Source organism: Apodemus sylvaticus, chromosome 3 (genome assembly GCF_947179515.1).
Source record: "Apodemus sylvaticus chromosome 3, mApoSyl1.1, whole genome shotgun sequence".
NCBI lineage: Eukaryota > Metazoa > Chordata > Mammalia > Rodentia > Muridae > Apodemus > Apodemus sylvaticus.
This window is the reverse complement of record NC_067474.1, coordinates 110,308,335-110,322,952: the sequence shown is the minus strand read 5'-3', so window position 1 is coordinate 110,322,952 and position 14,618 is coordinate 110,308,335. Positions and strand designations below refer to the sequence as shown.

Below are 14,618 nucleotides of genomic sequence, written 5' to 3'. Positions count from 1 at the left end.
GGAAGACATTAAAATAACTAATGCACATCATCATTCACATAATTTTAACCTTGCATGATGCTGTTTTTGGTTTTGACTTTGCTTCATTTTGTATGTTTTATCAATTCTTTCTCAAATTGCAGTCTGCTCTCTTCCAAGCATAGCAACGGTGATCCCAGTTGGATTGTTCTCCTTCCAAACATGAATGCCAGGCTCATATATCCTGTCTCAGAGGGAGTCCCATTGGGGATGACACAGAACATATAGTCTCAACAATCAGAAAACAAATTCATTGGTGTGCAAGAACACTAAAACTCCTGAGTCCAGGCTACTCTTTTGCAATGGGATTCAGTCGTCTCTATCTTATACAAGGTTACGAAGATTCCACGCAGTGCCTGTGCCCTATGGAATGACAGTTCATTAACAAGTACTTAATCTCCTTTACCATTACAAGATTTTATTTCAGGTTGTATTGCTTATAATCTTAAATGCAGATAGTGTCCTCAATCACTGCTCTCTCTCACCCCAAATCAACTCATTCTTCAGGCTCACAGGCCTCCCTTCCTCGTGTGCTTTCTGCCTTCCAGCACCGGAACACTATTTCTTCCAGGCCTCCCTTCCTCGTGTGCTTTCTGCCTTCCAGCACCGGAACACTATTTCTTCGAATTTTCTAACACCTCTCCAGATCAATCTCTTCTGCTAGTCCTTGAAATACACAAAGTCTTCCAGAGGCATGCCTTTGGTACTTCATTACTTTGTTTATGATGACCATATTCAGAAGCCAAAAATAATAATACATGCTGTGGCAACAATAACAACAACTGTACCACCACCGATACCACCAACACCACCACCGATACCACCAACACCACCACCAATACCACCACCACCACCAGCACCAGCACCACAAGAAAATCACAGAAAGAAGCAACCATGCCGTCTGTCTCCAGTTCCTTCTTCTCAGGCATCTGCTCTTCCCATTTTACTGACACTCATTTTTATATCACTTCATCCCGTCCTCATTATTTCTTCTCCTCCTTAAGTCCCCAGAACACTCTATTATTTTTAATTTTTCTAATCCTTCTCCAGCTCAGTCTCCTTTTCTGCTAGTCCCTTAAATACATTAGTTCTTCTGCTAACCTACCTTTGGTACTTTCTTACTCTATTTATTCATTTACATCACTGCTTTTCTTTCGGTCTGACTGTGAAAGGCAATCTATGTTCTGATTGAGCTATGTTTAAACCCCAGCGACCCGGTGGAATTAATCCATGAGGGACAGAAGGCTGTTTGCCCATGCTCCTAGACACTAGATTGATACCAGGAGGCTCTCAACTCCTTAATTCTGTGGTCATCAGTCACATAGGACCATGCCCCAGGCCCTAGTATTCTGGCTAGACTCCACCCCTGCAGTCACCTGGCTACAGCCAGGTAGCCTGACCCCACTATAAAAGGAGTTTCTTGGGCCCTCCTCTCTATCTCTTCTCTCTCTTACTTTCTCACTTTCTTGTTCTGTCTCTTATCCCCTGTTGCCCATCTCTTCCCATTCCCTCCCCTCCTCTTCCCATGTGGCCATGACTGGCTTCTACCTCTCTACCTTTTCTCTTTCCCTCTACTTTTCTGCAATAAAGCTTTAAAATCACGGGCTGCCTCTCCTCCCACCTAAACCCGCCATGCTGGAACAATTACTCCAATTATCATCTCGTGCTGATATAGTCCAAATACATATTCTCGTCGTCGTTGTTGCTCACATGCCCGTAGCTACCTCTGCTGAACACAGCCTCTCACCCGCCGCTGCCTTCCTCAGTGCTGCTTTGTGTGAGGACACTGGAATGATTTCAGTTTTCTCAAGGATGTTTTAACTGCATCTAGATGTGTCCCAACAGAGTAAAGTGAACTTGAAGAAATTGATTCCCAGGAGCATTACGGGCTTGAGGAACCAGTGTGATTAAAAAAAAAAAACCAAAAACAAAAACAATAAAACCAAGTTTCCCTAAATGAAATACCAGAAAATCCAGGGAAAGCTGAGAGCCTCCTCATCTCTTGCATCCGGCTGCAGCAGCCTTCATTGTGTTTTCTATGCCCACCAAGCTGACTACTGCACAAGACCTAGAGACTTGCTGGTCTTCCCATATGGAATGGCCCCTCTCAAGCATTATGGTTTTTTCTGTCCCTTCCTTTAAGGCCCCCCTGTAAGGACAACATCTCCTACTGTCCCAGTAGCCGTTGCTTTACATTTCCTAAGTTACCACATTATTTCATTCAGAATTTATCAATTTCAGACACACTCTCTCTCTCTCTCTCCTCTCTCTCCCTCTCCCTCCCTCCCTCTCTTCCTCTCCCCCCCCCTCTCTCTCTCTCTCTCTCTCTCTATATATATATATATATATATATATGCATTTGGTATACTATATGTAAATGTGCACATTCATATATATAATTTCTATAAAAGCAAATGTTTTTTTCTTTTCTTGTTTATCATAAATGTTCACAAAATATGTTATACCGGACCATTCTAATGTTGCCTCAGGTGTCAACTTTGACATATCAGGCCAACATCATCAACTAAAAGATCTGCTATAACCAGGACTTGATTCTGAGACATTTTTACTTTAGCTTCTATAGGAATCCAGACAAAGAGAAGAAGAGCTGAACTGTCAATCAATGTCCAGGAGGTGAAACACCTGGGTATTTGGCTTCACATTAAGAAAGATGATTGCCGGGTACATGTATGAGCACATCCAGTTTGTTTACTTAATTTATAAGCTCTCAAGACATTTCTAATTAGAGATGGGGACTAAAAGGATTATGGTGGATCTAGAGGATCTGTTTATTTTACATTTGTTTATGTATACTTGTTCCTAGAATTTCAAACAGGATTTGCTGAAACTAAGCTATGAGAGGAGGTGATCTGTTTTAGTGTCTTCAAAAGGTCCTAAGCCACAGCAAGGAGGCCTATGGATTTTCCTCCTTTGTGAAAAAAACAACTTTATTTTAGGAGAGTTCTGTGTATTTCATTCTAAGACCTGAAGTATGAGGATATTGTACCAAATAGATCTAGTATGATAATATGAAAGCAAAAGGAAGGTAGAAGAGAACTAATTTTACTCTACATAATTTTACTTTACAATAAGTATGCATGAGAGTCACCAAAATACAGCAAGAGATTAAGTCAAGAGCATAGTTTGGGATTACATTGAAGTAGATGGCAAAGCAGTAAAAGACTACCAGAGAACTAGCTGTGATGAATACTCATGTTGCTGGAATTAAAAGAAAAGGGGGCCCATGTTGAATTTCTAGGAACAGGTATGACAAAGGGAGACCCTGGTGCTCCATGCCCCAGAGAGAAAGTGAGAAGTGAGTCTGTAAAGGGCCTTGTGCATTTACCAAAGCATGAGTCACTGAAAAACATCACCATCAAAGCTTTCCTGGAGTTAAATGTGACAGTGTTCAAACTAGAACAGGCAAAGGAGGAGAAGAAAATGACTAAATGAACATCAAGAGTATAGGAACCGTGTTGGAGAAATTTAGCTTTAACAAGGGAAGAACAGGGAAGTGTTAATAAGAGGTTATCAGGTTTGAAGTTCAGGTCTGACTCTAGGCTGAATTCTAGCAGTTTCTGCTTCTAGACTCCTCATTGATGTTCAGGCCCTTAGTTTGCATACTAATCACATTCCCCCCATTTTCTAATTACAGCATAAAATGAAATGGAGAATCTTTCCATAGAAGAATGTTCTAGAAGCTATGCTTCATTGTAAGACCTAATTATTCTGTTTCTATTGAGTATTATTTATATATTGCTATCCTTGAGGTAGGCATCAATATTACACCTGTAAATAAATTAAGCAGCTCACTCCTGTTGTGGTTTTATGAGATCATAGTGGAGCCATGGAAAAACATCTGTGGCAGAATTGGCATAAGAATCAATATCTCTAATCCAAGGCTCACAGTTCTTAAAATCGCATACACCTGTCATGAGAAAGTAGGCAGGTTACTGAAGACTGGCATCTGGGGGATGACAGCCACTGACCTTTCCCTTTTCATCAGTGAGTAAAAGGTGTAGCTGCCATTGTCAAAATTAAGTTTAAAAAATGCTTGCTGCCAGGAGGTGGTGGCTCATGCCTTTAATGGTGGAGGCAGAGTCAGGTGAATTTCTGTGAGTTTGAGGCTATCCCAGTCTACAATGTGAGTTCCAGGACAGCCAAAGCTGTTACATAGAGAAACCCTGTATCAAAAAACAAAACAAAGCAGATACAAACAAACAGCAAAGCCCCTTACTATGTCATATCAACTCCTTAAGTCAAAATAAGTTCTCGTAGTCTGAGGCTAATCAAGCAATCCTATCCCACACTGACATACTGTAGTTGGTGTTGGAATCCAGATCTGAACTCCAAATTTGGTGTTCTCATTATTGAGGGGGCAGCTGACTATTGAAATACTTCAATAATGGGAAGTTATGACCTGTAGTTACAAAAAATCATGCATATCAAGTATATCATCAACAAAACTTGGCACACAATCCCAAAGGCTCACTGCTAATTTGAGGTTTGGAATTTTTGTTCTAGGTTATACTATACCAAAGCTGTTGTGTATTGGTCCTCATGCTATCTGTGTTAATTTGGCTCTCAAATATCACAGGGGAACATCCATGATTACACTGAGGATCCTTGCCTCCAATTGGCCCTGATTGGGAAAGAAAGTTACCAGTGGCTAATGGCTGGGCAGGAAGACAGAGGGCAGGGAGTTTTAGGATTCATGAGCAAGAAACACAGGAGAGAGGAAGATAGTACCACCATTCTGGGGAAGCAGGAATATTAGGCAGGAGAGCAGCGCAGTAGACAGAGTAACATTCATGTAAGAGTCAGGAAATTCAGTCACAGGAGGGCTGCCCAGCAGAGTCCAGGGCAGCAAAGATGAAATATAGATCAACTAAGTATTAACTCAGGAATATCAGAGGAGAGTGTGTGTTAGCCACGTAGTTATTGAGTGGCCCAGCCATTGTGCTGTTAAGGCATATTAAAAAATAAGGCTATGAGTGTGTCTTGCATTCATAAATCCAAAACATTCGGATGGGCATAGTACCCACCAGGAAGTTTAAAGTGGAAAAAAATATACTACCTCTTCAATAAGCCAACGAAAGTACCAGTTGCTGAGATTACACAGTATAAGCCTTCTTAGGAGCCATGATACTGCCAGACTCCTAGGGGACAGCTTGGTAATACATCTCCTTTTCTATACCCTGGGAGCACACTATTCTAGTACATGTGTGACATTTTAGTATTATAGGTAAGCTACTCCTTTGTGATACAGAAGGAATGGTTTTACTATTCGTATTTCATTTTGTCCATTCTATCACAAGAATATATCATGTTGTCTGTCTGTCTGTCTATCATCTATCTATGTATCAATCATCTATCTACCATTTATCTATCAATTGTCTATCATCTATCTGTCTATCTATCTATCTATCATATATATAATTTACCTTTATAGCTGATTAACCATATATCAACTGATTATCTATCTAATATTCTTTCTTCTAAACATGTTATGGGACTATGAGGCCTGCCCATGGTTCTATGAGAAAGAGTGATACAGAAACATTTATCCAGAGGTGTTTTCTGCTTCCATCCTGTTCCCAATCCCATTTTTAACCATCTGTTTCCTATCCACACTCTATGAATAGGCAATCTTGTTCATTTTCTAACTTAATTGTCATATAGTTCTTTTGCACAAATGAGTTGGCACACATTGATTTTCTTGCACTCAATTTTACTTCATCTATCTCAGAAGCCATTTCATATTACTTGCTATTCTTACTTTCACAGATGAAGTGGGAGATTGAGTAACTCCTGCAAGACCGCACATCTACAAAGGAGTCAAGCTGGGATGGACAATCAAGAATTTATGACTTGAAAAATCTAGACATGGTCATCTCCATCAGAGTTGCTCATCCATGCAATCTGTGTGTGGGAGTAGTTTTTCTGATTTTTCTTAGATCATTCTAAAACAAACTTAACAAATGTATTTTCAAAACCATCTGGGTGATTATCTTAAGTACCGCCAAACATTTGCATTGTTCGTAAGCTCTAAAAATCAGACAACTTCTGAAAATTAATTCCATGCATGCATCCACAAAGAAAAGCCAAGGAGCAAACAGTTGGAGGAGTTACCTGGCTGTGGCCTTGGCTTGTAGTTCAGGAAAGGCAGGATGGCCCTGTACCATATGGTCTATCTGAATAACACAGAAGAGGTGGGTCAGTTTCATAATGTCTTTATCCTATAGGTACATACAAATATAATACCTACAACACACGCGCCCACACACACACACACACACACACACACACACACATGCTTCCTTTGTTCCACTCTTTGTTTATAGAGAATCTATGTAGAAAAGAATAATAACAACAAGATATGTTTTACTGCTGGAACATTGGAATTATTGTACAAAATTTAGAAGAAAGTGTAGCAGAAGATGGGACTTTTAATACTAAGCTGTTCATGGTAGGTAGTACTGACCTAGAAAACAGAATGAAAAAGGATGGCTCAGTAAAGTGGGCAAAGGGTCTTGTTTGTGGAAAGAACTAACTGTCTCTGGGTTACTTTGTTTCTCCCTCTTAATCCAGGCTGCCACTTCTAAGTAGCCTAGAACCAACTGTGCCTTCCTAATGCAGTCTTTGAGACAGGGAGAGAGTAAGAGGACGATGACCAAGTTCCAGTTAAGCACAGATGAGGTGCCAAGAGACCCCACCCCCAACCCAAACTGAAAAGTTGCTACAGGGGAAAGAAGGGAAACTCCGCTAGGGCAGGAATGTCTGAATTGCACAGACCTTAGTTGAACTACTACATCTAGGATTTAATTCCTAATCCCCCTTGGTGGCTCTAAACAAAACATGTAATATGCCTGGGAACATCAATGCTTCTCACACTTTTTTCCGCCTGCTCACTAATCTGTGTATTTCTGAATGTTTACTTCAGTCTCCTGAAATCTAAAACAACCATTTGGAAGGAATTATTTTCACTCGGTCTTGAACAGACTGTTTTGGCCCCATAGAAATTGATGGAGTGTTTTTCTTAAGAACCAGGGCTGTGAACAAAGGGAGAAATGTATTTGGAGACACAGAGGCCAAGTTCTGGTTCTGTTCCCCAACATATTTGTGTTTTTGAAAGAATCACTAAGCATCTCTGCACCTCAATATTCTCCTTGATAATCAGCTTTGTTTTAAACAGGATTCCTAGGAAGAAAAGTGTGAGTGCTATGATAACAGTAACATATCACATAACATCTATAATTCATTGGCCTCCATCAATACTAACCTAAGAATTACACACGCAGTATTTAATCAACTGCTTACAACGTACCAATGAAGATGCTGATCTCCATTAAGTAGATGAGAAAACTGGGGCTTACAGATGAAATTAGGAAACTGACTTGTCTTGGACTCAAACTAAAGTTCTATTAGTAAGTGCTATGCTGTATGGCCTAATAAATTTGTAGGTTGAATGGAAGTTAGTGAATTCTATCAGGAGCACTGTTAGGGAAATTCTTCAAAATACCAAAGCCATTGATCATTTTTAAAAAATATCATGCAGTTTTGCAGTATATATTTCCTCTAGGTCCAACTTTGGATAACTGTTAAGGCATATCCTACATATCTACCATATAACATTGTTCCTTCTAAATATGTTATGGGGTTAGGAGGGCTCCCCATGGTTCTGTGAGAAAGAGTGATACAGAAACATTTATTTAGAGGTGTTCTCTTTTTCTGTCCTGTTCCCAATCCCATTTTTTACCATCTGTTTCCTATCCACACTCTATGAGTAGCCAATCTTGCTAGCTTCCTAACAGGCTAACAGGCAAATGTAAAGATAAGGCAAGTCTTTACATTTGATGCTAATTTTATGGGAAGCACATTAGGAGTCACAAAGCAAATATTTAAATGAACTTCCAGTAAGACATGAGGTTCTTTTATGAATGCAGTTACTTAGTGTTTATTGAATGCTAAATATACTAGGAAATGTGCTTAGATTCTGAGGACAGTGAAATGTTATACACAAGATACAAAAATTACATTAGCATAAATGAGGGAACCAGTCTTTTGGTAATTATTAAAGAAGCATGAAGATAGAAAGACTCAAGGATGTAAAAAGGAAAGCAGTTGGGTAGCCCACAAGAGAGGTAAGTCATCTTGCAGTAGATACTCTGGTGTTAGTCCCTTATGTGTTAAGAATATGGGGAAATGGCTGTGTTACTCAGTGTAGTGCAGAGATCATAACTGGCCCACACATGGTGGCATCTGGCTCATAGACAGACTTTACTTGGCATGTTTTATACTTTGAAAAAAATGGGCAACATTTTTAAATGGGAACATCCCTTAAAGTCCACATTTTGGCTTGAAGAATGACAAGGAAAACATTAGAATCTCCCTCTTCCCCCTAGTGAGAATCAGCAAATTCATAGGAATAACAACTCTCCACATAGCTCTGCCTTCCTTGTTCCTCCGGTACCAACAGCAGACATCAGATCCTATCAATTCATATCACCATTGAACTCATAACTTACTTATTATCAAGAGTCTCCTCTCTGTGTCCACTTCTGCCAAGGGAATGAATCTGAGCTGGATCTCAGAGTAGAGTGGGGGCAAAAGATACGTCCCTATGGAATCAGAACTATTCTTTTGCCTCTCGGATAAGTTTAATCATTGATATTACCCTCTGGCCCATGAGGCACTTTAGTTTTGACATCTGATGAGGCTGAGCGAAACCATGAAAGACAAAATCCTAAGACTGGAGTAGTTCCAGACTGTCTTAAAGCCTGCTCTTGAAGAAAATAACTCCCATCTCTGATTTTCTCTAGAGAACATTTATCATGCTAACATAACAAATGGCCAAATATGCACAATCACAAAGGGAAGACATTCCTTGAAACATCAGCACCATCACCGTTGACAAAGTATCTCCAGACAACACACTGAAAATGGAAACCCAGCATCTTTGGGTGTGGTTTGATTTTGTCAAGATAAAACTCTCTTATTTCATTCCTATTAAATCCAGTTCTTAGTATTACTTCTGAGGATATCTATGCCATTTTCTTGTGGGAAAAGTAAAGACATCATTATACTCAGAGGATGGTTTATCATTTTCACAACTGTTCTCATGTAATTTATATTATTATTCTATATCATAAGTTTTTATATCCCCAATACACTTTGTGGTACTGAAGAATGAACCCAAAGCCTTTTCCTTGCACTGAGTTACCTACCAAGCCCTTGTTTTTGTTTATATTTTTTGAACTAGCATCTTATTAAGTCTATGTTGGGCTTAATCTCATGATCTTCCTGCTCTCCCTTCTCAAGCACTGTGATTACAGACATGTATGACCACGCCAGGAATACTTTTCTTTTTCAGATTTGCTTTAGCTCTTTACTTCTTTTGTCTTCTTATCCAGAGGGGGAAAACAAAAACAAAAACACCTTGGCTCATGAAAATATGAAAACAGGTGATGATGACAGAGGGAACATGAATTTTCTCTAGGGATGGGTTAGTCAATTATAATTTATCAGACTTAAACATATGTGTAATCAAGCAATACTAATTGAGTTGAATGGGGTGTGTGTGTGTGTGTGTATGAGAGAGAGAGAGAGAGAGAGAGAGAGAGAGAGAGAGAATAATAGTTATAGAATAACAAATCACTAATCTCTTTATGAGGCAGTCAGGGGAAGACTTGGGGGGGAGGGGGAAGGGAGGGGGAATGATGTGAGTAGTTCATTCATTCATGAACTTCTAACGATGGGAATGAATGAAAACATGCTGCTGAAAGGAACTGTGGATTCCACAAGAGTCTTTGGGAAAGTATAAACATCACTAAAAGATAATGCTAACGATGTTTTGTTTTGTTTTCACAAACTTCATATTAGATTTACATAGAACAATTTCCATTAGTAAGAGGATAAATTCTGATTTAATTCAAAGGTAGTTCCTTCACCATCAAACTGGAACTTCATGTATTTTTAGTTGTTAATTGATTCATTTATTTGTGAAACTAACATCTGATATATGGTTATTTTGTGCTGTTTGTCATTTTAAAAGCAGAATACAAAGATAAATAAAAGTAAATTTTCTTACAAAGGGAGGCATTATGTCAAAATTCAAATACAGTCTACAGTGCTTATAGTTTCCACAGATTCTACCCATGTTAGCTGACCTTTCCTGGCATAGTGAAAAAACACAGGGGCTGAGTGCAACCAAGATAGATGGAATTTCTTTTTTCAATAAAATTATTACTATAGAGAGATATGGCCAACATTGTAGGCTCTCCCTCTCAGAAAACCTGCTGTCCATGTTGGCCAGGGAATCAGGTAGGTCATCTTCACTCCCCTGCCCATGTTCCAATGACAGTTTCCTGATCTTATCCTCAGCTTACTGAAGGCCACTGCTGTGAGAAAGCCTCTGCTTTCTTTCTGCCCCCATTGCTGGGGTTCCACAAAGACCTTCTCCTTAGCCTTCCTCCTTTACCCCATTCCTTGGTCTCAATGCCCAAAGGCACTCGGTCCCTGGAAACCCAATGGCCTGGAAATCAGGTAGGCAATTTTTTTTGTTCTCCAGTTCCAATTCCCCAGCCCTGTAGCAGAATACCTGTAGTGGGCTATCTTCCCTCTCTTCCTCCATTCCCTGAAGAGTCCACAGACACTCATGACAGACCCATGCTTTCCTCCCTCATATGCTTTCCCTCACTCAGTAGCCTCCCCACTCCCCCCATATACATCTCTATTCCTTTCTGTCAGATCCCTACCTAGAAACTTCTTCCTTGGACCCTAGGTAGGGATCTCTGTCAGGCACTCTGAAGCATGAACTCTCTATTAGGTAATGCATATCCAGCACACTCTGAGATCCAAGAGGGCAACTGAAACTAAGGAATGAAAACCTATCCCACTAGATATCAGTGACTAGAATTACAATCATCCCATATCCAGATGCCTAGGTGTCAGCATAAAAACAGAGTTGTGGACAACCAAGACAATATGTCGTCACTAAAGCCCAGCAACCCTAATATATAGGATCTGAGAAATGCAATATAGCTGAAGAGACAGGGACTTCAAAATAGCTATTGTGAATATGTTCAAGGACCTTAAAGAGGATATAAATAAGTTCACTTGAAATCTATGGAAACAAAGACAGACAGTGAGACAAAATAAAGAAAAGAGTTCAAGCCATAAAACTCTCCACTTTTATGAAATTGGAAAAGAAATTCCAAACTGAGGTAAAACTGAAAATGAAAATGTTAAATCAAAGAAAATCCTGGAACAAAACATCCAGGAAATATGGAACATGATGAAAAGACCAAAATAACAGGAATAGAGGAAGTAGAAGAAATCCAGGTCAAAGGTAAATAAATATTTTCAACGAAAGAATAGAAGAAAATTTCTATAACCTAAAACAGGAGCTGCCTACCAAGCATGCAGAACACCAAATACACTCCAAGAAAAGAAAGTCCCTTCAGCAAGTAATAATCAAAATGGTAAACACACATAACAAAGGAAGAATATTAAAAGCTGCAAGGGGAAGAGACTAAGAAACATATAAAGGCAGACCTATTAGAATACCACCTGATGTTTTCATGGAGACTCTAAAAGACAGAGGGGACTGGGCAGATGTTCAACAAACTACAGGAGCCTAGAGATGCCTGCATAGACTAGCATACTCAGCAAAACTAGCAATTGCAATGTATTTAGAAAATATTTTACGATTAAAAAAATCTAAGCAGTATCTATCCACCAATTCAGCTCTACAGAAGCTGGAAGAAAACCTTCAACCTAAAGAGGTAAAAACAAGTAAGCAAACTCAAGAAAACCAAAGTAATGAATAATCCTAGACCAGCAAATGAAAAGAAAGGGAAAAAGCACACTAGCCTTTCCAATTACATAAAGAATCTAAAGGCACCAAGTGAAACCCAGGACAAGTCAGGCCCTATTCTAAAAGGTCTGTCCTTATTGGTCTTTTTCCCTTGCAGCTTTTAAAATTCTTTTTATGTTCTGTATGTTTAGTGTTATTAATATTATTTGCTGAGGGGACTTTATTTTCTGGCCCAGTCTATGTAGACCGACAGAGGTCTATGCTCTACAGACCAGAGCAGAGGCAACATGGTGTTGGCAACAGGGGAGGTAGAAGCCTTATGATTCACTGATGGGTTAGATAGACTGAGAGAGGAAAAATCAGGAGTCATGAATTAATCCTAATTTTTTGGTTTAAAAAATTACAGATGATAGTAGCTCCTTAGTGACACAAACACAAAACATTGAAGGGTAGCAGCTACTGCAGTCAGACAAGGCAATGAGTCCTGATCTCTTCTGCCCACCTCCCTTACACCTAATCCATTTTACTCCAGTGACAGCAGTACTGTTCAAAATCCTGACCTGTACTCTTTAGGTATATTTCACATCTAATCCATCAAAGGCTTCTTTTGAGTTTACTGTGAGAACATCTCCTAGACCTGCTGAGTGCTCCCTGCCCACTGTCATCTCAGCTGACTGCCTGCAGTAGTCCATCTCTGGCCAGGGCTTCTACTCTCCCATCCCATTAACAATGTAAAACAGAGCAGGCCAGGGTCAGAATGACCTTTCGAATCTCAGTCCCAGCATTTCACAACCTGCTATTCTCCATGGGCTCTCTGTTTTACATTGGATAACAGTGAACATCCTGACCACTGGCCAAAGACATCCAGTGGCCAAAGACACCACTTCCTACTTCTCCACTGAAATGAACAGCCCCTCTTGCTGTTTCTGTATTAACCTAAGCAAGAAACTCTCTCAGGCTCAGTGCACATATGGCTCCCTTGCCCTTATGTATGCTTCCCCCAGACTCCAAATAACAACCTTTCCTTTTTCATTCTTTGGAAAAATATCACTTGATCATCTTATTTAAAAATGTAAACTCTAGGCTGGTGAGATAGCTTAGCATGTAAAGACACTTGTTGACAAGTTTGACAACTTGAATTAAATCCTTGAAACCCACATGGTGTAAGGAGAGAACCTCCAGAATTTCCCCTTTGATTTCAACATGTGCACTTTGGCACACATGCCCCATCCACATGTGCATGTGCACATCTAAGCACACATATGCTTGAGAGCACACACACACACACACACACACACACACACACACACCAATATAATGAAAATAAAATAAAATTGTAAACTGCTCATCTGAATTCACAAGTGCAACTTCTACTAACTTAAAAAAACTATAAGATAAAATGAAATGTGTTTATTTGTTTGCATTATCTATCTCCTTGTGTTAGAATTAAAGGTTCAGATTGTCCATTTCCTCCAGATTCTCCAGTTGAGTATAGCATTTTGTAGTAGGATCTGATGATTTTTTGAATTTCCTCAGTTTCTGTTGTTATATCCCCCTTTTCATTTCTAATTTTGTTAATTTAGATACTTTCTCTGTGCCCTTTGGTCAGTCTGGCTAAGGGTTTATCTATCTTGTTGATTTTCTCAAAGAACCAGCTCCTGGATTCATTGATTCTTTGTATGGTTCTCTTTGTTTCCACTTGACTGATTTCAGCCCTGAGTTTGATGATTTCCTGTCTTCTACTCCTTCTGGGTGAATTGCCTTCTTTTTGTTCTAGGGCTTTCAGGTGTGTCCTTAAGCTGCTAATGTATGCTCTCTCCAGTTTCTTTTTGGAGGCACTCAGGACTATGAGTTTTCCTCTTAGCACTGCTTTCATTGTGTCCCAAAGATTTGGGTATGTTGTGCCTTCATTTTCATTAAATTCTAAAAAGTCTCTGATTTCTTTATTTATTTCTTCTTTGGCCAAGGTGTCATTGAGTAGAGTATTGTTCAGCCTCCACGTGTATGTGGGCTTTCTGTTGTTTTTGTTGCTATTGAAAACCACTCTTACTCCATAGTGATTTGATAGGAGGCATGGGATTAGTTCGATCTTCTTATATTTGTTGAGGTCTACCCATCAAAATCCCAACTCAATTCTTCATAGAGTTAGAAAGAATAATTCCCAAATTCATCTGGAATAACAAAAAATCCAGGATAGCTAAAACTATTCTCAACAACAAAAGAAATTCTGGGGGAATCAGTATCCCTGACCTCAAGCAATACTACAGAGCAATAGTGTTAAAAACTGCATGGTATTAGTACAGTGACAGGCAGGCAGATCAATGGAACAGGATTGAAGATCCAGAAATGAACCCACACACATATGGCCACTTGATCCTCGACAAAGGGGCTGAACACATCCAATGGAAAAAAGATAGCCTTTTCAACAAATGGTGCTACTTCAACTGGAGGTCAGCATGCAGAAGAATTCGAATTGATCCATCCTTGTCTCCTTGTACTAAGCTCAACTCCAAATGGATCAAGGACCTACACATAAAGCCAGACACTCTGAAGCTAATGGAAAAGAAACTGGGGACGACCCTTGAGGACATGGGCACAGGGTAAAGTTCCTGAACAGAACACCAATAACGTATGCTCTAAGATCAAGAATTGACATATGGGACCTCATAAAATTACAAAGCTTCTGTAAGGCAAAGGACACCATCAAAAGGACAAATCGGCAACCAACAAATTGGCAAAAGATCTTCACCAACCCCACATCAGATAGAGGGCTAATATCCAA

General features: G+C 39.6%; 1 protein-coding gene across 8 annotated transcripts in view; it reads right to left on the bottom strand.

Moving 5' to 3' along the window:
- Fggy (FGGY carbohydrate kinase domain containing) overlaps window positions 1-14,618 on the bottom strand; it is a 398,632-nt gene that overhangs the window by 108,237 nt on the left and 275,777 nt on the right. For all 8 annotated transcript variants that reach the window (XM_052176778.1, XM_052176777.1, XM_052176775.1 and 5 more), the window contains one exon: window positions 6,151-6,212. In XM_052176778.1, the coding sequence (XP_052032738.1) occupies window positions 6,151-6,212 (62 nt within the window). The remainder of the gene's footprint in view (window positions 1-6,150; window positions 6,213-14,618) is intronic.